We start from the raw sequence: 25442 nt of genomic DNA, 5'->3' as shown, positions 1-25442 counted from the left end.
AACATAAATAAGTCCTGGAGATGCAATGTACAGTATATGGCTAAAATTAACACTGTATTATATATTGGGAGATTGCTAAGAGAGTATATTTTTAAAGTTCTCACCACACACACATAAAATGTAACTATGTGAGGCCATAGATGTGTTAACCAACATTATTGTGGAAATCATTTTGCAACATATACGTATATCAAATCATTACATTGTACACCTTAAACTCACACAGTGTTATATATCAATTATATCTCAATAAAGCTGGAAAAATATAGACTACTACAGGGACTACCTAGATACCCACCACCTGGATTCCACCATTAATATTTTGCTTTATTACATATCTATTCCTCTGTTGATCCACCTTATTTTCTCTTTTGATCCATTTCAAAGGAACTTGCAGATACCGTTACACTTCCCCTCCATACTTAAGCATGCATGTCATTAACTAGAGTTCTCATCTCTCTTTCAAGGTAGAATTTGCAGAGAAATGCACAAATCTTAAGCTTGCCACAAATGCAGACCCCTGTGCAACCCAAACCCTTGTCAGGATGCAGAACAATGCCGTCACCCCGGAAAGTTCCCTAGCTCCTTTTCCAGTCGGCTCTGTCCTCACCCTCCCAGAGGTAACCGCTGCTCTGATTTCTATAGCCACCATAGATTAATCTTATCTGTTCCAGAACATCATCTACATGGACTCATACAATATGTACTCACAACCACCCTGTGAAACTGGCAAGTGTCCCAGAGTTTAAGTCTCAGGGAGCACATGCTGAGGACCCTTTAGCCAGGATGTGCCCTGGTCTTTCATCAAGAAAGGCTAGTCAGGAGGCCTTCCTGGAGGCGGTGGCATTGCTGCCTCTCTCAGGCTGCTCCTTCTCAGCTTCTTTGTGGGCCCCTCTTCCTCCGCTTGCCCCTTCCATGCCGGCACTGCTCAGCGTCTGGCTAGACCAGAGCTTACAAACCAGCCAGCTCCAACCCACGGACAGGTTTTATTTGGCCCACACAGTTTTCTTTTTGTATTTGAATTAGTTTTAACATTTAAAAGCTGAGGGATTTTGCTTTTAAAAATATCTATATTTCTGCCTTCTCTTGGGAATTTGGAACATCTGGTGATGCTGTGTCCCTCTTCCCATATGGCAAACATTGGCTGAAACTAGATAGCAGCAGCCATGTGCTCTGAGCCCTCCTCCACTGGGGGGTTCTCATGCACCAAAGCACTGAATTAACACCTACAGCACTTGGGATGGTGCTGGAACAGCATTCAGCTAAAAACCCTAAAAATGCTCCAGGACCACCCCATAATAACCATTTGCCTTCCCCAGGAAAAACAGACCCAGGGAACAATGGCAGGAGAAGTCAAGGAGAACAAATTTCTACCAGGTCTCCCAAACACTCAGATGGATGCCTTGGACTTAATTAATACAGGCTAATGGAATTCTCCAAAGAGGCTAGAATGCAGGCCTTTGGGGGCCCGAACCATGTAAGAGAGACAGAGAGATGGACACAAGAGAAAGAGCCAGAGTGAAACAGAGAGAGAGAAAGGGAGAGTCAGTCAACTCAAACTTTTTTCTGAAAGGAATAAAAGGGAGTGGAGATTGTGTGTGTGTCTGTGTGTGTCTGTGTGTGTGTGCGTGTGCGTGTTCGTGCATGCACACACATTGGGGGCAGAGTACAGGAACCAAACATTGAGCTCCCCCTGGAAGCAATACAATCTACTTCTACCTAGTAGCTGTTATCCATTTTCTAACACCAACCCACATTCTTCTCTGGAATTTGAGATTAGTGTTTCAGATTGTGGGTCAAGACCTGTTAGCTAGGTATGAAAATTTTAGGAAGTGGTGCCCAGATTTTTATTTAGGAAATAGAAAACATAGACTAGAAAATATCTGAAAGTATTTCACCTAGGAGAGGCTAGTTTTGTTTTGTGAAACATTTTACTTCGTGTGTGTGTGTGTGTGTGTACCAGATCATGACATAAAATGTATTTCGCTCTGTGGGTTGTGGTCCTACAAGTTTGAAAGCCACCACTCTCAAATATTATCTATATGGGAAGGGTTGACACAAGGCCAGATGGTGAAAGCTATAAAAGCAGGATTGAGTGGGTCTTGACTTGATCCCACAGGTAATAGGGAACCACTGAGTGCTCTTGAGTTGCACAGTCACAATGAACGCTTTACCCTATCCAAATACACACGCACCCAACCACACGCACCATAGCATTTGGAATTCTTTTCCCTTGAGCAAGTCCTACAGATTCAGCAAACATTGGCTCTGGACATGATATAGGAGATTATCCACCCCAGGGCTTTTAGAACAGGCTAATCTCACCTCCTACCCTCTCATTCACTTGCCTGGGATCACTTAGCACAACTCACAACTACTTGTCTCTGGATCTTCCCCATCTCCAGGCCCCATGTAGCCCATCTGGTTGGGAACTGTGGAGGACATGACTCCAACCAGAACTGGAGGCAGGCCAGAGAAGATCTGGGTAGTGATGATGAGTATATATGTGTGTGTGTCAGGGGGCAGTTATCCTCACTCCATTCTGTCTCCATCATCATCATCACCACTACCGTTAACCATCATCACCATCACCATCACCATCATCATTGTCGTCACCATCATCACCATCTTCACTATCATCACCATCATCATCATCCTCCCCAGCATCCCTATCATCACCATAATTATCACTGTCATTATCATCATCATAAATATCATCACCACCATCACCATTCCCACTATCACTGCCTTCATACTATCATCGTCATTATTGTCACGACCACTGTCACCTCTTATCATCACCATCATCATCCTTACTATTATCTTCATCATCACCACCGTCATCATTATCATTATCACCATTATGATCATCACCACCATCATCATCACCACCATCATCATCACCACCATCATCATCATCACCATACTCACCACCACCATCATCATATCGTCATCATCATTATTGTCATCATTACCTCCTCACTATCATCACCATCATCTTTGCCATTATCTTCATCACCCCCATCATCACCTTCACCATCATCATCGCCATCATCATCCTCACCTTCACCACCTGCAGCAGCAGCAGCACCACTCTAACCATCACCATCATCATATCATCATCACTGTCACCACCATCACCACCATCAATATCACCATCACCAACATCATTGTCACCATCATCATTATCATTACCACCACCGTCACTATTATTATTTTTCCCCCAGTAATGCAATAAGCGACTACCCCCCAGCCCTTTCTCACTAATCTGGGGCAAAATATTAGGGTGAGATAGGAGGAGTATTAACCTCTCCTTCTTCCTCCTTCCACTCATCTCATTCCTCCCATGGGAGGTCATATGTGGAGACCCCAGGTGGCAAAGTCCAGCCCTGCTCCACAAGGGTGGGAAGACCCCTGGGTTAGATTCCTAAGAACCGTAGTTTTAACCCCAATGGTGACTGCCTGGGTGGAGACTTCAAAGTGGCCAAGTCCCCTCCGAGAGTTTCTACTTCCCCATGTATCAGTGTGGCATCAGTGGGCTCCTGTGAGACTCAACATAGGTAGTGGCTGGAAAAATACTTTGTAAACTGTAAAGTGAATGGCAAGGGGCAGGGAATCCTTGTATACATAGAAGTAATCTTTAGCCAGTTTGAGAGGTTCTTAAATAAATGTGAGGCATCCTTATGAAGATGGGGAGGGTCCCTATATAGATGAGCGAGGTTTCTCGGGTGGGCGGGGTCCTCATGCACATGTGAGGGGGTCCTTACAGGAGTATGGAGCCGTCTGTATACATAGGAAGGTTTGTGCATAGAAGCTATGCCCTTATACAGTTTTTCTTTTAAGTGGGAGAGGGCTTTTACCCATTGGAGGTGTCCTTTACAGGTGAGAGTATGCTTCCACGCAGAAGTGAGGATTTTTTATTGATGCACTGACCATCATTTGTAAAATGCTGTGCAAATCCTAGCGACCTTTACCTTTACGCAGACAGGAAGGTTCTTCTTAAAGATAAAGGGATCGTTATGCTGTAGGATGACATAACAGTGTGAACTGCCTTATAGGACAAGGCTGTCGCTGTACAGCCGAGCGCTCTCCACGCCACCCACGGAGCAGCAGCGCGGTACCTGCGCGGGCCGCAGGTGGGAGCCGTCGCCGAAGGAGCCGAGCGCCCGGGCCGGACTCGCGGCGCCGCAGTCCCCCCCGCAGCCGCTAGGGGCAGCACCGTCCCCGCCCGGCCCGCGCCTCCCCCCAATCTCCGCCCCCCACCCCCTCCTCCCCCCGCTCCGCTCCCCCGAGCCCCGCCAGACCCCGCTCCGCCCGCGCCCCGCAACACTGCCGAGGCTCCCGCAGCCCCGGCGTCGGCCCCGCTGCGCCCTCCCCCGGGGGCCATGGGGGCGCCCCCGGGCTACCGACCCTCGGCTTGGGTGCATCTGCTCCACCAGCTGCCCCGCGCCGACTTCCAGCTCCGCCCGGTGCCCAGCGGTTTCGCGCCCCAAGAGCAAGAATACCAGCAGGTGGGAGCGGGCGCGGGGTCCTAGGGGCGGAGGCTGGGGGCCAGAGCTTCTGGGTCACGAAGGAGAAGAGGGCTGAGTGACAGATTCCTGTGCTCTTGGGGGTGGGGGCCGGGCCCAGACTTTGGGGTATCTGAGGGAGGAGGAGCTTGGGGCTCCCATATCTGGAGGTTCCCCTGGGACGGGCGCTGAGGGACCAGAGCCCCAGCTCCTTAATAAGGGAGGGCTAGGGGCCTGGAACCATGAGACCCAGAAGAGGTTAAGGACTGGAGCCCCTTGGATTCCAGGGTCTCTGAGAGCTGCCTGGGAAGCTAGCTTCCAGGGTCATCGGGGGATGGGTCCACCCTCCCTGTCCTAAAAGATGACCCCTCCCCTCATAGGATCAGGCAGTCCAGTTAAACACGTCCCAGTTAAGGCGGGACCCAGGAGAGAGAGGAGCTGATCATGGTGGAAAAGAAAAAGGCTGAGGATGCCCCGGTTCTGGGACGGAATTGAGACCCGAAGTGGGGAAGGGGGGTGAGGGCTTTTAGGGCCGGAGCTGAGAAAATGAGGGGGAGGTGTTGGAAGAGGAAGCTTCCAGCCTGTCCCAGGACTGAAGGGGTGGTCAGGACGCTGCAGGGCGGGAGGGTGGAGATGAGGTTCGGTTTGGGGAGCAGACGATGACAGAAATGGGTCCAGAGGGTGGGGCCAGGGTGGGAACCTTACAGAAGCTGGGGTCCCTGGGGAAGGGGGCCCAGCCTGGGTCAGCTCCAACAGGGGCGAAAGAACTGTCCTCTGACCCAGTTTAATTCAAGTCCTTGACTTTGAGATTAATGAGGAGCAAGGCTCGGCTGAGCTGGGATCCAGGAGGGGGGGCTGGGAGTCCTGGTGAAGCCCCGAGATGGGTCCTGGGCTCTGTCTATAGGGTCTAGACCCCTGGGATCTGTCCTGGGGAGTGTCTGGGACAGGGGGCTGGGGACTGGAGAGCTTGGAAGGAGTGCAGGGGGGGTCCCAGAAAAGAGGAGAGGGGGATGTTTGTCCTATTCTGAGCTATTTGGGTCATGGCTGTGCCAGCATGAGCAGCTCCTCCCTGCAGACTCCACACTGCTGCCTTCTCCCCACCAGACAGGGACCGCCATCCCCTCGCCCACAGCCTCGGGGTGCACAATCACAACCTCCAACGCCGGTCACTCATGCCTGTTCACAGTCAAGGAGACCTGCCCACACGGATGCCCACACAGCCACACGCGGGGTCCTGGCCCCGGTCACCGCCAGAGGCACCGGGGAGGTTCACCACCCCCATCATCGACAGTCAGAGTGACAGCACTGGGACACGCGGACACAGAGTCTCACGCCCCAGGAGGGGACACTGCCCACCCCAGGGAGATCAGCCCTGTGGGCAGAGCTGGGGAAACAATCAGGGACTGGGTGAACCAAGTTGGGGACACACACACACATGCAGGCACACACACATATACACACAGACACTCTCACATATACACACAGACATATATACACACTCACATATGCACACATGCTCACACACATACACACTCTCATATACTTACATATATACACTTACACGCATATACACACCCACAACTCTCACATATGCACATGTACATACATATACACTCTCACACATATACAGACACACATACAAACTTACATATACACACCCACCCTGCACTCATATACACACTCACATACACACTCACACATGCCCACACATTCACATATACACACTCTTACATATGTATACACACTCACACACTATACACACTCACACCTATACATTCACAAATATATACACATTTTTGCACTCACTCAAGCATACACACCCTCACACACACATATACACATATAGTCACTCACACACACATTCATATACTCACACATCACACATATACTCACTCACACACTTTCTCCCTCTCACACACCACCACCAGAGACCACTCACACACTCAAGGAATCGTGCCCAGAAACACACAAATGCTCACAGGTCACTCTCTCACACCTGCAAATGCAGTTGCCCCGCAGGGACCCACAGATGCTCTCTCACACACACACACCCCCACTGTGAGGACAAAGGCAGAGACACTGTGGTTAACAGAGTTAGTGGTAACAGACTTAGTGATTCTGTGGCCAGTGTTGTCCCTCCCATGCTGTGTGGCTCAAGGTAAACCCCTGCTCCGCTCTGGGCATCTGTGAAGAGGACAGGACTGCACAGCGTCCGCTGTGAGATTCTGCTGGTGGAGAGCACACACACAGACACAGGCTGTCACGGAGGCTGTCACGCCCCCCTCCCCATGAGTCCCTGGGTGACAGACTCACGCTGCAGTGGGTGTGCAGAGCTCAGCAGCAGGGGAGAGAGGGAGCTGCGAGTGGGGAGGGAAGAGGAAGCCTGCCACCACCCCCCCAACCTCATACACATCGCCAGAACAGGCGCCCCCACCCGCCCCGGATCCTGCAGGGTTCCAGGATCCAGGTCCCAGCAGGTCCTTGGAGATGCACCATTCCGACTGCCTGGTTGCAGTGAGGAGGAAACTGCAGCTCAGAGAGGGGAAGGCCCCTGCCAAAGGCCACACAGTATTGGAGGGCAGGGCAGAACTGGAACCCAAGACTTGGGCCTCCCAGTTGGAAGCTCCCTCCAGTGACCCAGTCCCAAATCCTGGAGCCCCAGCTTCCAGTCTGGGGGGCTGGGGACCCCCATGTTTCCCCAAAAACCTGAATACCACAGATTGGAACTTGGCCCCAATCTAGTGAGGGATGCCCTCCACCTGCACTGAGATCCAGGATCCAGAACCTGCAGCTATGCAGGGAGGGAGGGCCGAGCCCCTCTGAGGGCTGCCGTCACCCCCTCCCCAGGCCTTGTTGCTGGTGGCGGCCTTGGCGGGCCTGGGCTTGGGCCTGAGCCTCATCTTCATTGCTGTCTACCTCATCCGCTTCTGCTGCTGCCGGCCCCCAGAGGCCCCCGGGACCAAGAGCCCCCCGCCCGGGGGAGGCTGTGTCACCTGGAGCTGCATTGCTGCCCTTCTCGTCGGCTGGTAATGGGGCCCCAGGGTGGGTGGGGAGTGGGGATGGGGCTCCCCGAGCTCTCTGTCGAGGCTCTTGGTATTGTCCTAGAATCCCGCCACAGTCTCACAGCAGGGAGAATTGCTCCTATTTGATGGATGGAAAAACTGAAGTTCAAGAGAAGTGATTTTCCAAGGGCAGCCAGCCTGGCAGAGTGGGGTTAGGGTCATGAGCTGGGTGGTCAGACGCCCAGGGTTTGGTCGCTCTGCCATTGACTAGCTGTGCAACCCAGGGGAGGGAGATCATCTCTTGGAGCCTCAGTTTCCCCATCTCTGCAATGGACATTATGGTAACACCCACCTCCTAGTCACGGTGAGATTAAATGAGAGAATGTACGGTGCCTGGCTCACTGTTGCCCCAGATTGATGTAAACTAGTGATATTGTTCATTATCTCATTCATTCATTCATTTGGCAACTATTTCTTAAGTACCTACCATGCTGCCGGAGATACTGACCAAGCAGGACAAGGTCCCTGCCCTCCCTGACTTCTAGTCAGGGAGACAGACAAGAAATGAATATTCACAATCCAAGAACACCTCCTTGCCCAGACCTCGGCTGGTGCAACTCCTCCCCTCAGTAGCCCTGCTGGATTCACGGTTGTCACACCCAGTTTTGAAAGAGGAAGGCTCAGGGAGCAGGGGAAGGCAACTTTTCAAGGCCATGCCACCCAAGTGGCAGAGTGGAAATGCAGACCCGCAGACCCCTGGGAGCCAAGGGGCCCTCTGCGGTGACACCCCTGGGAGGGAGGAAGAGAGCACCAAGGACACACCATTTACCCAGAGCCAGCTCTGAGCACAGCCCCTCCCCGCAGGGCCACCCCTGCCAGGGCATGGACAGCTGTCCTAGTCCACAGATTAGGGCACCCAGGAACCTGTCCCTGACCCCAGGGGAGTAGCTAGGAAGCCCAGTACTCCCCCAACCCCTAGGCTGGGTTCTGCCACCTCCCTCACTGCAGGGAGCAGCAGTGTGTGTGTTTGGGGGTGTATGCGGGGGAGGGGGCTGGGTGTCCTATATCCAAGATGCTTCCTCTGCAGGCTCTCCTGAGTGAGGGTGGACGGGGGAGGTGGACAAAGGCCCCGTGGGGGAGAGACACACAGCCGCCCCTGAGGCCTGGGAACAACGGCAGCTTTGTGGGACTGTGAACAATGCGCGGGGGCGCTGGAGCTGGGCGTCGGATCCCAGGGCTGGGGGGTGGGGGCCTGCGTTGACCAGGGCTGGGAATTGTGAGGGTGTCTGGCTCCCTCCGCCCCTGTCCAGCCCTGGCCCCTCCACCAGGGGACACACGGGGGGGCTGGGGGATGGAGCTGTATTCAGGCCCCACAATGGAGCTCTGTGTGTTGGCCGAGGAGGGGTTGGCAGGGGTGCCAACTCCTGGCCGATTTCCCTTGCTGCCCTCCCAGCTAGCCAGACGCTTGGGTCCCTGGGGGTAGGGAAGGCGGGGGGCTCCAGGCTCCGGGGTCCCCCAGGAGATGTTGGCTGGGGGCCCGTACTCCTAGGAACCCCCAGGAGGTGGGGGAGGGACGGCTGGACCCTAAAGGGACAGGTGCTGAGGACTCTGGATACTTGGGGAAAAGATGGAGGGAATGGGTGTCTGGCTGGCAGTCATTGGTTGGGGATCATCTCATCCTGGGGCTGAGGCGACAGGGGTTGTGACAGGGGTTCAGCTCTGGTGAAGTGTGAGTTAAATCTGGGGGGCCCCCTCTCCTCCTCTACTCCACCCACCATTAGCATCACAATGACGTCCCTGGCCGGGGGAGTGAGGCCTTCCCGTTACCTTGGCAACTGGTGGGGGCCAGGCTGGAGACGTTCCTTTCCCACGACTGCCTGGACCAATGGGGTGGGGGAGGAGACAGGATTGGGTGTGTGAGGAGGTGGGGGGCGGTGGCCACCAGGGTCCTGGGACCAGTTGTGATTTCTCATCCCTCCTCACAGTGCCGGCATTGGCATCGGTTTCTATGGCAACAGCGAGACCAGTGATGGGGTGTCCCAGCTCAGCTCAGCGCTACTGCATGCCAACCACACGCTCAGCGCCATTGACCACCTGGTGAGGGGTGGGCACTGGCCAGACCCCAGAGCTACAGGCATACTGGTTCCCTGCATGGGAACAGAGGGCCCCCTCCCAAAGAAATGGGATCCAAACCCAGAGCCAAGACCCCACCCCTGAAACTTAGGACCCCAGACTCAGAATTTTAGGGTTGGATTTGCAGATCTCGGACTATACACACAACCCCCAACCCTGACTGCAGATCAGGACCTCACACATGGCACCCTCAGAACCTTAACGCACATCTGGAACTCAGGGTTCAGACCCCGACCCCAAACTCACACCCAGTCCCGGCTCTGGGCTTCAACTCATAGCCCAAATCAGACAGAGACCACACACCAGGCACCCCAGCCCCTGCCCTGAGTCAGTTCCAGGGCCACTGATCTGATCGTTGGTCCAACTGCAAGCTCTGGGACCTCAGCGCTGAGACCCGGGGCCCCAATGAAAGGCCTCACTCCTATCCCCAGCCCCAGGTTTCCAGACTCAGGGCTGAGACCCAGCCTGGCTTTCGATCTTAGATTTCATGTCCAGTTGCAGACCCTGGACCACGGAACCCAGACTTGAGACCCCAGACTCAAGAAGGCAGGTACCAATGCCAGATCTAGGACCCCCAATTTAATCCAGGTTCTGGGAAGAGAATCGTCGCCTGAGGCTCAAGCCACTGACCGCTCAGAGCTCCTGATGGAGGCCACAGAACTCCACAGACCACAGAACCCCCTCCTTCCCCTCCTCAAGCCTTAGATGCCCCTGCGCCCAGCTCTCAGACACTGGCCCCTGCTCAATCCTACTTCACCCCCACAACCCTGTCCCCCAACCCCGGGCTACCCCAAGAATGCCGTCCCCTGACCCAAGACCCACCCCTGTGCCCAGGTGTTGGAGATGGTGGAGAGGCTGGGCGAGGCCGTGAGGACAGAGCTGACCACTCTGGAGGAGGTGCTCACGCAGCGCACAGAGCTGGTGGCTGCCACCCGGGGGGCTCGGCGGCAGGCGGAGGCCGTGGCCCAGCAGCTACAGGGGCTGGCATTCTGGCGGGACGTGCCCTTGAGCCCCCTGCAAGTGGCCGAAGATGTGTCCTTTGTGGAGGAGTACAGGTGAGTGACCGCCCTTCCCGCCCTGTGTGGTGGGGGTTCGCATCCTGGGTGACTGCCCCAGGGGACAGTGGGCAATGTCTTAGGACGTGTTTGGTTGTCACAACTGGGGGAGGGGGTGCTTCTGGCATCTGGTGGGTGGAGACCAGGGATGCTGCTGAGCATCCTACAGTGCACAGGATGGCCCACAGCAAAACATCATCCATCCCAAAGCGTCAGCGATGATGAAGTTGAGAAATGGTGCTGTGGAGAGACAGACCACGTGATCCTGTGCCCCCTCAGGGCCGAGTCTTCATCTGCTCACCCACTCCCTCAATTTATCCAGCCCCCCACTCACTCACCCACTCACCCATTCATTCACTTCTTGACTCATCCATTCATCAATTCAGTCTTGCACCCACTCACTCCTGTACTAGCCCGTTAACTAGTTCACTTCCTCAGTCATCCATCTGACACATGTAGTCCTTCAATGAATATTTGTTTCTCACTTTCTGGTGAGAGAGATGGCACAGCCAAGTGGAAACGTAAGCTCTAATGCCAGGCAGCCGCTCCCTAACCACGTGACCTTAAACAGGTTACTTTCCAGCCCTGTGCCTCAGTTTCCCCATCTGTAAAATGGGAATAATGGGTAGGGCTCCCCTCATTGTATTACTGCATTTTTGAGGGTCAGCATTGGTTAAGTGCGTACAATGGTGACTAGCGCGCAGTACAGGTGTTTGTAAAATGAGGGTTTTTTTTTTAAAGATTGGCACCTGAGTTAACAACTGTTGCCAATCTTCTTTTCTTTTTTTTTCTGCTTTTTTCTCCCCAAATTCCCCCAGCACATAGTGGTATATTTTTAGTTGTGGGTCCTTCTAGTTGTGGCATGTGGGACGTCACCTCAAGGTAGCCTGATGAGTGGTGCCATGTCTGTGCCCAGGACCCAAACCAGCGAAACCCTGGGCCGCCAAAGCAGAGCGCACAAACTTAACCGCTTGCCACGGGGCCGGCCCCCGTTTTTTTTTTTTTTTTTAATGACGGTTTTCATGAGATAGAACAATGAACAAGACAGACAGTGATTCCTGTCCATCCTGCAGTAGAGGGATCAATAAGAAACAAGCACACAAGTAAAACATGTCTGTGAGGTGTGGCTGGTAAGAGGTTTGGAGAAAGTTAAGTAAGAGAGGTGGGTGGAGCCTGGCGGTTTGAATGGGAGTGGGTCCAGGAAGGCCACACTGAGAAGGTGACATCTGAAGGAGGGGAGGAAGCAAGTCATGCAGACATCTGGAGCAGCCACCCTTCCCAACAGTCCTTGTCGCTTTGTCCACTAGAAGTTATTTCTCTTGTTCATCCCATGCCCGAGGGCCCCACTCAGGCATGGGGGCAGAGGTGGGAAAGACTGGGTCTTGGATTCTGTGCTCCAGGGGGAGGCAGACCCGGGCTGAAGCAGTCCAAGATGAGGACACCGCCTGGGGTATAAGATAGGCCTGGGTCCCAGTGAGTCCAGGTTCTGCATTGTGGCCAAGCCCAGGGGCCACACAGCTGGGCCTCAGTCCCTCCCAGTAGGGCTGGGGGTAGCTGTGCAGATGATGACACCAGGGGTAGGTGACCCACGATCAACAGGAAATAGCTTCTGGATGCACCAATGTGAGAGCACCTGGCACTGGGAGTCCCTCCAGGAACGTGGCCAGTTTTCTGGAAGGAAATTGGGACCCCTGGAGGGAGAGCTTTGCTGGAGGTCAGGGCACCTTACAGCAGGAGTTCATGGTGGCTTAGGGCAGAAGGGGCCGCCTGCCCCTGATGGAAGTGGGAGTGGACTGGCAGTGGGGACAAGGAGAGCACAGGCCTGGGGGTCACCCGGAGCCACCTGACCCAGCTTCTCCTTCCCTAGGAGAGTCTGACCCTCCAGCCGCACAGGAAAGGAGGACAGAGTGAGCCCCGCGGGGTCCAAGCAGAGGCTGCCGTGGAGGGGGTGCCACACTGGCCCCCTGGCCTCTGCACGGCTATGTGGGGACCCTGGAATGATGCTTCTGATGGGCACTTACCACAGGCCGGGCACCGTACTGTGGCCTCTCGGGCAGTCTCTCTCCTGTCGGAGTGAATTACTCATGAACACTGAATGATTAAATAACAAAGTTCCCTTAATTACGTTCAACTAATATTTAGGTGATTTATGTGTTCTCATTCATTAGCCTCACGGCAACCTTTGGGGGTGGCTGCTGTTGTTTTCCCCATGTTATAGGTGGGGAAACCCAGGCATGGGAGACAAAGTTACTGAGACAAAGCTACACGCTGCCAGGAAGTGGTGGGGCTGGCACTGAGACCCAGGCAGTCTCTGCCTGCAGACACCACATCCTTAGGTTGTGCAATAGGATGCTTGGTGCATGCGGTGCACGCCTGGGAATGATTCGCTGCATTCTCCAGGGAGGGGTACGGGGCTGGGGCTCCCAGAAGCCAGATCACACATGCACGGTCACTGGGCTCCTGCATGGTCCAGTCAGGGCATGGTCCCAGCTGTTCTGGAGTACCTGGGACCTGTGCTCTAAGTGGCTACATTGCCCGCCTCCTGGTACATCCAGTTCACAGATGAGCTGGGCACAGGACAGGGAGGTCACAGGGCCAGGCAGAGCCGAGAGTGAAGTGGGGTAGCCTTCGCCTTCTGCCAGAGTCCTGGTCCGGGAGCCTGCGTGCCCGCAGGCTGGATTTGCTGCTTCAGCCACACCCCTGTCCTCCCTCCACCCCCAGGTGGCTGGCCTACATCCTCCTGCTGCTCCTGGAGCTCCTGGTCTGCCTCTTCACCCTCCTGGGCCTGGCGAAGCAGAGCAAGTGGCTGGTGGTCGTGTAAGTCTGTGCCATCCTGCAGGACCTCGTTCCATCCTGCAGTGCTCGGACGAGAGGGACCATGGTCCTTCCCAGGCTCACACTGGTTTATTCCCTTGTCCCATGGACCTCCGTGGAATTCCCGGGCTGGGCCAGGCACAGAGAGAGGAATCAGACGCGGAGCATGCAGGAAGGGCAGGAGCAGACTTGCAAACAGGCTGCCCTGCAGTGGGAGGGAAATGTGCCAAAATCCTAGAAAAGCAACAGTGATGATGCTTGCGCTGAGGATGGGAGTTATCCCTCACACTCCTGCAGGCAGACTCCTTCTGTTGCCACAAGCCCATAAGGGAGGTGCCCATCAGGTCTTGCAGATGACTGACCCGAGGCAGAAGGTGACCACCTCAGAGGCTGCATGGCCTTTCCGTGGTGTGGCAGAACTGCAGGATCACACTCTTATTTAATGGCTTGTTCCAAGTGCCTGAGCTCTTCTGGAACCCTCACACCCACCCTGAGGAGGCACTTTTGTCCTTCCATTTAACAAAGGAGGGACTGCTGCTCAGAGAGGTTGGGGCACTCCCCCAAGGCTGCAGAGGCAGGAAGTGCTGGAGCTGGCATTCGATCCAAGCCAGCCTGTGCCATTTGGAGTAGCCCTTGCTTCCTCCCCGCCCCTGGGGGTTTCAGCTGGTGCCCACCCCCATCCTCACACTCCCTGGGGGTGAGGGGCCCTGCCATCCCATTCAGGCCCCCTGAGGCTTGGAGACGGTAAAACAGGGCTGGCCAGCTGGGCAGGTGCCCTTCTTGCTTGCTGACCTCCCTCCAGTGCTAACGTCCCTCAGACCCCACTCCCAGAGAAGAACCGGGAGGCGATTTCAGCCCTGGAGCCGTCTCCACCTCTGGGCAGAGCTGGTGGCTGACCAAGCTATGGGGCAACCTGGGAGCGAGCTTAGGAATTACTGGGCTCCTGTGGAAGTCAAAGCTAGGAAATGGGGCTCACAGGAGGGCAGTAGCCACCGCCCCACCCCAGGCTTCCAAAGTAAGGTGGGGGCAGGGCTGATATCCTTTCAGCTCAGGGCCCTCTCACCGCCTCCTCCACCTGCTGGGCAGGGACCAGATGTCCACTTTGACGTCAACAACCACAGGTCCACACACTCCCCCAACCCCCAACTTTTCTGCCCCTAATTCTGATCCTCCAGGCCCCAGAGGTTGGGGGTGGGGCTGTGATGGGATTTGGGATAGGGGAAGGGAAGAGGAGAGATGGGTGATTAAGAACCCCAGCACCCCAAGTCCAATCCCCCCTCCCCCACCATAGGATGACAGTGATGAGTCTCCTGGTTCTTATCCTGAGCTGGGGCTCCATGGGCCTGGAGGCAGCTACAGCCGTGGTGAGTGCTGCGGGCTGGGCCCCTGGGCTCTGGGACTCAGAAGGGCTGGAGGCCCCAACTCCTGGATCCTGGGGTGAGGTGGGGTCCAATGCCTTAGGTCCTGAGAGGAAAGACTTGGTGCCAGGATCACAGATTCTTGGGTTTGGGGCTAGTTTTCTAGATCCTGAGGGGCTGGAAGCTGGAATCCTGGACATTTGAGTTCTAAAGGAGGAGGGGCTGGGGGCCTGGACTCCTGGGTCTGAGGGAGGAGTGGCTGGGGGCCTGGACTCCTGGGTCTGAGGGAGGAGGGGCTGGGGCCTGGACTCCTGGGTCTGAGGGAGGAGGGGCTGGGGGCCTGGATTCCAGGGTCTGAGGGAGGAGGGCCTGGGGGCCTGGACTCCTGGGTCTGAGGGAGGAGGGGCTGGGGCCTGGACTCCTGGGTCTGAGGGAGGAGGGGCTGGGGCCTGGACTCCTGGGTCTGAGGGAGGAGGGGCTGGGGCCTGGACTCCTGGGTCTGAGGGAGGAGGGGCTGGGGGCCTGGATTCCAGGATCTGAGGGAGGAGAGGCTGGGGACCTGGGCTCTAGGGGCTGAGGGAGGAGGGCTGGGGGCCTGGACTGGGGCACTGGGGAGAGCCAGGCACTGGGTCCTGTGGGATTGTGGAACTGGGACAGTTTCTGGTCTGAGCTCCTATTCCTGCTGCCTCTCAGGGCCTCAGTGACTTCTGCTCCAGTCCGGACACCTATGTGCTGAACCTGACTCAGGAGGAGACTGGGCTGGGCTCAGGTGACCCGACTGACACAGTGCAGGCCCTGGATCCTCAGGCCTCTGTGCCCATTCCTGCCTGGGGTGGGGTGGGGGTCTCCAGCTGTCAACCAGGCCTGGCCCAGTGGCCCTGGAAGCTCTCAGTACCTCCCGTGGTGGGCTGGAAAAGAGGAAGGGATAACCATGCTGGAGTCAGGAGATGGGGGTTCAGAGAGGGGGTGCCAGGCCTGAGGGATGGGAGGACTTGGCCACTTGGAGAAAATGGGGGGAGCACAAGTTAGTCAGTGGGAGGATGGCAGAAGCAGGGCTTCCCAGGGATGGTGGAGACCAGGTGTTCTCTTGCTGTGGCTGGTCTCAGGATGTCAGGCCATTCGGACCACAGGAGGGTCCTGAGCTGGGGAGGGTCCCTGGGCCTGAGGGTAGAAACGCAGGGCCCTGCCCCCTCGCACTTTACCCTAGGGAGGCCCCGCGGCCCAGCTCATGGCCTCCCCACTCTTCCCCTCCTGCTTCAGACATCCTGAGCTATTATTTCCTCTGCAACCAGGCCGTCTCCAACCCCTTCCAACAGGTTAGGGCTGCGGGCAGGGGAACTGGGTGGAGGAGGGCGGACGGAGCTGGGGCCTGGACTTAAGGGTTTTGGGGGAGGATGCAGAAGCCGGGGGCCCCAGTCCTGGTCCTGAGAGGGGAGAGCGGGCTGGGGGCGTCGACCACTGGGCCCTCCCCCCTCTCTCTTCCTGCAGAGGCTGACTCTGTCCCAGCGAGCTCTGGCCAACATCCACTCCCAGCTGCAGGGCCTGGAGCGAGAAGCTGTTCCCCAGTTCCCTTCTGCGCAGGTCGGCGGCCCAGCGCTCCCCCTACACCCGGACTCCAGGAGAAGGAGGGCGGGCGGGTGGGGCAGGACCCGGACCTCTGGGACGTGGGCGGGGCCTGCGTGAAGGGGCGGGGCCTGCGGGCTGGGGGCGGGGCCTGCAGAGATGGGCGGAGCCCAGGCGTCAGACAGCCCTGAGGAGCAGGTGGGATAACACCCTCTCTCCCACCGCAGAAGCCTCTGCTGTCCTTGGAGGAGACGATGAACGTGACAGAGGGAAACTTCCACCAGTTAGTGGCACTGCTGCATTGTCGCGGCCTGCACAAGGTGACCCCTGTTTCCCTCCCCAAATTCTTTTCCCATGGAGAGCTGCTGCCTGGACCCACAGAACAGCCTCATTCCTCTCTTCAGACACCCCCCCACCCCCCGCCGCCAGTCTTTCTCCCATTGTCTCTATCCACTGATCTGTCCATTATTTATCTATCAAATATCTATTCTCTACCTGTTACCTACCCATCCATCATCTTTATTCCTTCCTTCTTTCCTCCCTCTTTCTCCCCCCACCCCTCACTCCTCCCTCTGCCTCCAGTCCTCCCACCATTTTCTGCCCTCTCCTTCTCCTCCCTCCCTCCTCCCTCCCTCCTCCCCACCTCCTAGAGGCTGTGCAGCCTAGTGAATTCTGCAGCAAGACTGGCTGAGTTCCATTCCTAGCTCTTGTCCTCAGGCGAGTCACTAACTTTTCTCTGCCTCAGTTTCCTCACTTATGAAACCGGAGTACAGGGGCAAACACCTATAAAGGTCTCGTGTAGCGTGTGCTATCAGTGATCTGAGGCAGGGGTTGGCAGGTCACCCAAGAGGAAGAAAGCCTAGGGTCCTATAGACTCACTGGTCCTGGCTCTGCCGTGGGCTGTGGGGCGACCGGCAGATGGACAGCTCTGAGTCTCGGTTTCCTCACCTGGGAAATGAGGAAGAAGAGGTTGTGAGGGTTGAGAAGAAAGTCGCCAGCATCCCGTTGTGAGAGCCGACATGCACAGGGCTTCACTGTGTACGGGGCTCGGTGGTGTTTACAGGTGGGAACCCACAGAGCTCTCATTCCTGATGCTCTCAGGAGGGAGGGGCTGCTATCACCCCATCTAGCAGACTTGGAAGATGAGGTGCAGAGGGCTCAGTCACCCAAGGTCACACAGCTGGCCTGAGCACACCACAGGGACAGGGACCTCACACAGGGTGGTTACACCTCTCCCTCCGAGCCCCACAGCCAGGCAGTGGCCCAGTCTCAGCCCTTCTGCCTCCTGGATGTCTGCATCCATGCCCCCCAGGGCCCCCGGGAACGGAGCACGTGCCTCCTCCTCTCTTCTGATCTGTACCCCCGTGGACTTTCCGATAGGGCTGCTGGATTCACAAACAACAAATTCCTCTTTAAGTATGTCCTATGCCAAAGTGAGGAGATACTCGTGCTAATTTTTTGTTGTTGTTAGGCATCTGCAACTCAAATCTAATGGGCGTCCTGTGTTCGATCTGGCGACTCCACCCAGAGGGATCCATCTGTCCCACAGCAGGGATCTGAGGGGGTCCTTGCCCTATTCAGATCCCTCCCACAGCTCCTGCTGCCCCCAAAGCTTCTGAAGCTGGCAGTCTAGCAAGGGGATGGGGGGGAGCCTGAATCAGCACCCAGAATTGCTGGACACCTGAGCTGAGAAAGGCTGGGGCATCTCTAAGACAACCCTGCTCTTTTATTCAGGGGTAAACTGGGGCCCACGAATTTCTCTATGGTCCAGGCAGATGCGGGGCTGCATTACAGTTCCCAAGCTTCATTGTGAAGGGAGGGAAGGAAGCCAGGAAGGAGGGTGAGTCAGAGTCTCCACCCTCCACTGATGCACCATGTGACCCTGAGCCCTGGATGCCCCTGTTTGGACCTTGGGGTCCCCACATGTTAAAATCAGGATGGGGGACATCAGGAATGAGGTGGCAGGAAGGTGGGTTCTGAAGCCCAACAGCCCTGGCTCCCAACCCGGCTCTGCCCCTTCCAGGCTGTGTGACTCTGGGCAAGTGGCTTGCCCTCTCTGGGCCTTGACTTTACACCACGGTAAAAGGCAGCAGTGTGAGGGGGAGTTGGGACAATGTATATGTGCCTGATATAGTAAAAAAGGAACAGCCCATTGCCCTGACAGGCCCGTTCCTGGACTTCACTGGCTCAGGACCGGGCACTCCCACCCCACATCTGGGGGCTCCAGCCAGAAACCTAGGCATATCCTTTTTGCTCTCTGTCCTTACCTCCCACAACCATTCCGCCAGCAAGTTCTCTTGGCCTTTCCTCTAAAACCCACTTGCACTCTGAGCACAGCTGACACCACCACCTCTGCTACCCTGGCCGCCACCCTCGCCTCCTGCCCATGGCCACAGAGCCTTTGTCCTGTCCCCCTGCTTGCCGGGCCCCATCTGTCCTCCCTGCAACAGCCAACAGCAGGTGAGCTTTTTAGACACAATCCGATCAAGTTCTTCTTCCGCTTAAAACCCTCCGCTGATTCCCCTGCACGCGGATTAGAGTCCCGGCTCCTCCCCTGACCTACAAGGGCCTGTGTGGTCGGCCCTGGCTGGTCCAGGCCTCAGCCTGGGGCACCCTCCTCCCGACTCAAGCCACAGCAGCCCTCAAACAGCTCCCGGAGTCCCTCCTGGGGGCGCCATCTCTGCTGCTGGGGGCCCAGGACCGCCTTCTCATCCTCCTCTCTCATCAGCTCGCACTCCTCTGAAATGACCTTCGGGGGCCTGGCTCCTGAAGCATCCTCAAAGCAACTTGGAGCCACGCCTGGCGGAGCAGGCCCCTGGCCAATCCTCCCTGAATGAATTACTGCTGGGCACTCCGTAAATTCTGGTTCTGCTGATTTCCAGGGACGGCAGTAATGAGAGCCAGCATTTACTGAGTCTGCATTACGTGCAAAGTATAATTCTAAGCCGGTGGTTCTTCTAAGGGTTATTCTAAGTGTTGTCCTAAGCCAGGGATCTTGCCCCCAGGGGACATTTGGCAATGTGTGGAGACATGTTTGATGGTCACACTGCTGGTGGGGCTGCTACTAGCATCTAGTGGGTGGAGCCCAGGGATGCTGCTCAGCATCCTGCCGTGCACAGGACGGCCCCCACAAGGGAGAAGGAACTGGCTTAGGACGTCAGGAGTGTCTAGGTTGAGAAGCCCTGCACGAGACCAAGGCCCAGCTGGTGCGGTGGCTGGGGATGGGGTAGAGGGGATGAGAGGAGGCCCACATGTGGGTTCATACCTGTGGGTGTGACAATGACAGTGACCACAACACCTACCCTGCACTCAGCACTACCTCTGTGCCAGGCCCTGTGTTGAACACATATGACAAGGGAGGAAGCTGAGGCACAGAGATGCTGAGTGACTTGTCCAGCATGCACAGCCAGGTGGAGGGTCTGAGTCATGCACACAGTGTGTGTGTGTGGGGGGGGCGGGGGGCAGAAAGAGCATTGCCCACTGATGCCCTCTCCCCACTCCCATCCCAGGATTATGGTGCCGCCCTGCGGGGCCTGTGTGAAGATGCCCTGGAAGGCCTGCTCTTCCTGCTGCTCTTCTCCCTCCTGTCTGCTGGGGCCCTCGCCACTGCCCTCTGCAGCCTGCCCCGTGCCTGGGCCCTCTTCCCACCCAGGTCAGGAGGGGAGAGAGGGCAGGGTCCTGGGGGAGGGGACAGGGGGAGGATCCTCAGGCCACTGTTGGTGGGGGGAAGCAGTCTCCTGATGGATCCGCCTTCCTATTTCTCTGCCACTCCCCCCATCACACACCAGTGACGACTATGATGACACAGACGATGATGACCCTTTCAACCCTCAGGTATTGGACTCCTGGGTCTGAGGGAGGCGAGGCTGGTGCCCTGGACTCCTGGGTCTGAGGGAGGAGGGGCTGGGGGCCCAGACTCCCGGGTTTGAGGGAGGAGGGGCTGGGGTCCGGACTCTTGGGTCTGAGGGAGGAGGGGCTGGAGGCCTGGACCTTTGGGTCTGAGGGAGGAGGGGCTGGGAGCCCACCCTACAAAGCCAGATTCCCTCTTGATGGTCATGCCCTCCTCTCACCCGAATCTCCCCAGCAGGAATCCAAGCGCTTCGTGCAGTGGCAGTCCTCTATCTGAGCCCCTGCTCCGTGCCAGACTGGAGCCTGCCTCGCGTCGCTGGTGAGCTTCCAGAGTGACACCCCAGCTCCCAAGGCCGGCCTGTGCCCTCCTCTCCCTCACTCTGGGCACTGTGGGGGCCCTCCCGCCTGCATCTGGTGCCCTGTCTCTGCAGTTCCTTCCCTGACTGCTGGAGAAGACCCCACTAACCCAGCCCCACTGGGCTCCCACCACTAACGACACCCCTGGCCACGGACACCCCAAAGAGGATGTCCCCCTCTATGTGTCCTATCCCCTGGGAGTAAGCTGAGGGTGCAGCCAGGGCCCAGGGCTGGCGGGGAGGGGCAGCCAGCCAGCCATGCAATCCCCCATCCTTATCCTTGGCCACTGGGCCCATCCTTGAAGGGACAGGAGTGCCCCTGCCATGCCCCACTGGGCCTAGGGCCCTTGGTCTCGACTTGTGGCACTAACTTGGGAATGGGTGGGTTTGAAATAAAAGGGAAGACTTTATTTTACAAGGAGCTGGGTCCTTCTTATTTCTCCCCTCCTGGATCTGGCCTCCCGGTTGGGGCGGGGGACTTCCTTCACCTCAGCCTCCTGGCTGCCAGGCATTTCTGCTCCTGTCCAGGGTCTGCAGCAGTTCCAAAGGCATTATTCTTTAAAAAAGAAACAAAAAAGCTTTTTTCCAAGATTCTAAAAGCAGTACACGTGTCCTGACACAGGAAGAGGCAGGCGTCCCTGGAACAGGATAGGCAGACTAGTGATAGATCTCAGTGTGTGCAGATGACAGAAGACAGGTTTCAAGTCAGGGTGAGAAGGACCCTTTAGTTTTGAAGCACTGCTGACATCACTGGCTCACTGTCTGGAAGACAAAATCCTACATACGAGATGGGTGAGAAATCTAAGTGTAGACAACAAAGGGACGGAAGTATTTCAAGAGAAAGTCGGAGAATTTTGTATATTGTATATCTTGGTTGGAAGTGGAGGATTTAAGCAAGATAACCTAAAGCTGGAAACAAAAAGGTAAATTGTTTGACAAATTGTGGAATGAAAAAATGCCGTCAATGGGGCCTGACCAGTGGCGCAGTGGCAGGTTTGTGCATTCTGCTTCAGCGGCCCAGGGCTCACCAGTTTGGATCACAGATGTGGACCTACGCACCCCTTATCAGGCCATGCTGTGGCGGGCGTCCTGCATATAAAGTAGAGGAAGGTGGACATGGATGTTAGCTCAGGGCCAATCTTCCTCAGCAAAAAGAGGATTGGCGGCAGATGTTAGCTCAGGGCCAATCTTCCCCCTCCCAAAAAAAAAAATGCTGTCAAGTCAAGAGGCAGATTGATAGCATGGGGAAAACTGTGCTTTTTCTTTTAACACATATGGCAAAGAAATATATAATTCTTAGTACATAAATATAATCTACAAAACTTCCACAAACTAAGAAAAAGGCAGCCCAACTTAATAAGCAATGAAGATGAACATTTGATGAAGTGAAAATCCCATCACTAATGAAGAGATAAAAAGACATTCAAACCCTAATAATTGGGAAGTGCAATTTGAAACAACCACCAACTTTTTTTTTCCACCACCCAGTTATCATGAGATGACAAGAGTGCTAATGTTCTGGGCTGGCAAGGATGTGGGACCCAGGCACCCAAGCGCGCTGCTCCTGAGGCTATGATCTGCAGTCCTATGAAAAAAATAATCTGCTCCCATGTGATAACATCAAACTATACAGACCCTGTGAGCCGGTAGTCCTACTTTTGGGAGCCAATTCATGGACGTAAAGCAGAGGCATGTGAGGACGTGTGTTAAGGGCTGTTTGCGTCACCGTACTTCGATTGGCTCAACTCTGGAAACTAAAGTCCGCAGGGAGCAGACGTGTCCAATAAATCACCCCCCTGCAGGGCTCTCTGGAACACGACAGCTCTTGGCTGGTTGTAGGATTCTAGGGAAAGCCTGAGAGAGGAGGATTGGAGGTGGGTGTGACAGACAAGGGCAGCAGCGTGGACAAATGCCGAGGAGACAGCCCTGGTTAAAGGCCCCGCCTGCGTCAGCCATCAGATGGGTGACAAAGGACAGCTCCCTGGGCCCTCCTCTGCAGTTCCAAAATCCAAGGAGCTCTGCTGGGCCACACGTCCTCCCCTAACTCACTGGGCAGTGGAAGCTGACCTGACCTGGCATGGGGTGACGCACAGACTATTTCCCCGCCTGGTGTGAATGTTCTTCTATTTCCCTGCAGAAACACTGATGGGGTTACTTCTGAGTTCCGTGCAGGGTGCAGAGGGTGTGGTGTACCACGTGGAATATAAACCATGTTGTCTCTCGAAGCTCTGAAAAATCCTGAAGCCCAAAACATATATGTGGTCCCGAGGGTTTCGGGTCAGGGCTGGTTAGCCCAGAGTGTCAGATGTCAGGTATCCAGCGCAGGGCCCACCATGGGGGAACTGCTCCATGCTTGCCAATCATTTCCCTCTAGAGCTCTGCAAGGGGTGTTCAAGGAAGCTATTGATATGTGGGCCTGAGGCTGGGAAAGAGAAATCGACTCATTTCCTGTGAGGGGCTCTGGGGGCCACCTGTGTTGACTCACTTCCTTCTCAAGAGCACGCAAGCTGACCCTGGGGCCAGCCCTGCTGCCAAGGCTGGCTGTTTGGTTCTAGGACACTGCCCTCTAGTGACTGTGAATCCAGCGCTGACGTGCTGGATTCTTGCAAAGTACCCTGAGATTCAGGCTGCCTCGTTTCCTGCCAATCGCCTGCCAGTGATCTCTCATCAGGGAGCTTTAACCAAGAAAAAACGACATTTGCCTAACCTTTACAAAAGTAAATCTATGTTTATTTTAAATGATCCATATGAGGCCTCCCACTTCTGACCAAGATGGAGTAACAGGGACTGGATTTGCTCTCCTTCCTGAAACAAACAAAAAGCCAGACAAAGTACATGAAACAGCAGTGCTCAGGACTCTGGAAATTAGACAAGGGGGGAGAGTGATCTCTCAGATGGGAAACACTGAGGTGAGCCCTGAAATCGCCAGTCTACTGTCAGGAGAGTTTCCCAGCACAGGACAGGGGAGGGGAACTGAGGCAGAGCACCTCCTGAAGGCCCCACCTAAAACTGCTCTGAAAAGTAAAGTCTGTTTTTAAAGAATGCTCAAACCAAAAGAAGGCAAAAAAAAGGAAAAGGGGAATAAACAAAGATGGAACAAATAGAAACCCAATAGTGAGATGATGAATTTAAAGGGAACCACGCCAATAATCACATTAAAAGGACAGTTATAAGCACCTCTTTGAAAAGGCAGAAATTGTATGTTTGGGTAAAAAGATCCAACAATATGTTACCTACAAGAAAACCCCCTTAAATATAACACTTACACATAACGGGATGCTGAATGCAGAGTCCTGGACTGGACCCTGGCACATAAGGGTGACCTTAGTGAGAAAAGTAGTAAAATTCAAGTAAAGTCTGCAGTTTAGTTAATAGTCACGTGCTAATGTTGGTTTCTTCGTTTTAACGAACATATCACAGTAAAGTGAGATGACACCATTTGGGGAAATTGGGTGTAGGGTGTGTGGGACTCTGAACTATCTTTGCTGCTTTTTTGTAAATCTAAAATTATTGTAAAACAAAAAGCTTAATAAAAGTAAAAGAATGGCAAAAGGTCAACTATGTGTCAGTACAGATAATCCATAATCAATCTATAAATCAAATTTGGGTGAGTTTATTATGGGCCAATCTTGAGGACCATATAGCCCTGGGGGGTACCTTCCCCAAGGAAGGAAGCGCTCCAAAGAAGCGGGTGTACAGTGTGGTTGCAGACCGTCTTGGAACAAAGAACATCTATCAAATATGACCGGAATATCTCTTTTATTACAGTCAGGAGATGATTTGCTAGACCAGCAGGTCAGTAATTAATCCTACATTTCCGGGAAGAAATGCTTATCTTTAAAGAAATGCTGATACAGGAGGAGGCGACGCCCCTATCTGTCAGGGCATCATTCTCTGCTTTGGGACATTGTCAATGTTTAAGGCAGATGGACAATGCATGCTGGACAGGTCACGGCAGGCCTTTCTGGAAAAACAAGGGCAGGCTGAGTTAGTTTTACACCAGATAGTTTCCTCATCTGCTGCAATGTATCTTACTGCTGTTCGTTGATTCATCATATGCTAACAAACAAAATGCTACATAGTTACCAACAGGAAAGTTTATAGTAAGAGAAAGACTGTTCTACCAGCCACTGGGACTACAGGGACCCGTCCCTGAACTGGACTGGATAATTTATCAGCCAGAGGTCTGGATGGAAACAGATGACATGCCCAAAAGGTTACTTGCAAGGAGTTTAAAGAAAGGCCAATCTACAGAGATGGTCCAAATTCCTTAGACTTTCGGGATCTGCTACTGGCCCACCTGCACTGACCTAGCTCTTCACTCCAGGACCCCACACACTTCTATTCCGCCACAGCCACCTGCTCACCGCATTCTCCCGAGCTACGCTTCTTTCCCGCCTCTGAGTGTTTGAACACGCCGTTCCCTCCACCAGGTGCACGGTTCCCGATTTATCTACTAAGGAAGCTCCCCTTGCCGAGGGGAGGCTGTTCTCACCCCCTTTCTCTGAGTTCATCATTCTCTTCCCCTGGCCTTCCACATCACTGTACGGTGATCACCCTAGTCTACACCCAAAAATAATAATGGCTACCGTGAACTGAGCCCACACAAGCTTGCGCGGAAGGGCACGGGGGGGGGGGGGTCGAGCAACGCTGCGGCGCCTGTCCACTCGGGGCCACCGTCCCCAACCCCTTTTCCGGCTTGCCTTAAAGCGCCCCCCGCGTCATTTGCGTAGGCGGGGGGCGGGCTCAAATCAAGCTCGTTGCGTCCATTGGCTGTGCGGCATCTAGGGAGGCGGGGCGAGGC

At 55.1% G+C, this 25442-nt stretch overlaps 1 protein-coding gene and 1 long non-coding RNA gene across 6 annotated transcripts; one reads left to right on the top strand and one right to left on the bottom strand.

Annotated features, from left to right (window-relative positions):
- The first annotated feature begins 4243 nt into the window (after positions 1-4243).
- On the top strand, positions 4244-21056 carry TTYH1 (tweety family member 1). Of its 5 annotated transcripts, none has more exons than XM_023650408.2 (13): positions 4244-4511; positions 7356-7534; positions 9496-9607; positions 10478-10698; positions 13420-13515; positions 14804-14876; positions 15564-15639; positions 16131-16186; positions 16359-16451; positions 16661-16753; positions 19943-20085; positions 20222-20267; positions 20521-21056. In XM_023650408.2, exons 1-13 carry the CDS (start codon positions 4386-4388, stop codon positions 20557-20559), a joined length of 1353 nt encoding a protein of 450 aa, XP_023506176.1. In that variant the 5' UTR covers positions 4244-4385; the 3' UTR covers positions 20560-21056. The 5 variants fall into 5 exon arrangements, with proteins under 5 accessions (XP_023506176.1, XP_023506173.1, XP_023506177.1 ...); XM_023650405.2 differs by having other exon boundaries at positions 4280-4511; positions 20518-21056; XM_023650409.2 differs by lacking the exon at positions 20222-20267 and having other exon boundaries at positions 4280-4511.
- Positions 21057-23346: 2290 nt separating this feature from the next.
- Positions 23347-25441, bottom strand: LOC106781637 (uncharacterized). Its single transcript, XR_001378298.3, has 3 exons — positions 25006-25441; positions 23905-24602; positions 23347-23443 (listed from the first exon to the last, which is right to left on the bottom strand). It is a non-coding gene; the product is annotated as an uncharacterized lncRNA (long non-coding RNA).
- Between the last annotated feature and the right edge of the window lies 1 nt (position 25442).

Source organism: Equus caballus, chromosome 10 (assembly GCF_041296265.1).
Source record: "Equus caballus isolate H_3958 breed thoroughbred chromosome 10, TB-T2T, whole genome shotgun sequence".
NCBI classification, from domain to species: domain Eukaryota; kingdom Metazoa; phylum Chordata; class Mammalia; order Perissodactyla; family Equidae; genus Equus; species Equus caballus.
Note: the sequence above shows the minus strand (reverse complement) of the source record. Positions and strands in the feature narration are given on the sequence as shown.

Bases quoted from the DNA above. Each gene is read 5' to 3' on its own strand.
- TTYH1 (XM_023650406.2), top strand. From the start codon at position 4,386: ATGGGGGCGCCCCCGGGCTACCGACCCTCGGCTTGGGTGCATCTGCTC. The intron at 4,512-7,355 runs GTGGGAGCGGGC...CCCCCTCCCCAG, and splicing joins AAGAGCAAGAATACCAGCAG to GCCTTGTTGCTGGTGGCGGC. The intron at 16,754-19,942 runs GTGACCCCTGTT...CTCCCATCCCAG, and splicing joins ATTGTCGCGGCCTGCACAAG to GATTATGGTGCCGCCCTGCG.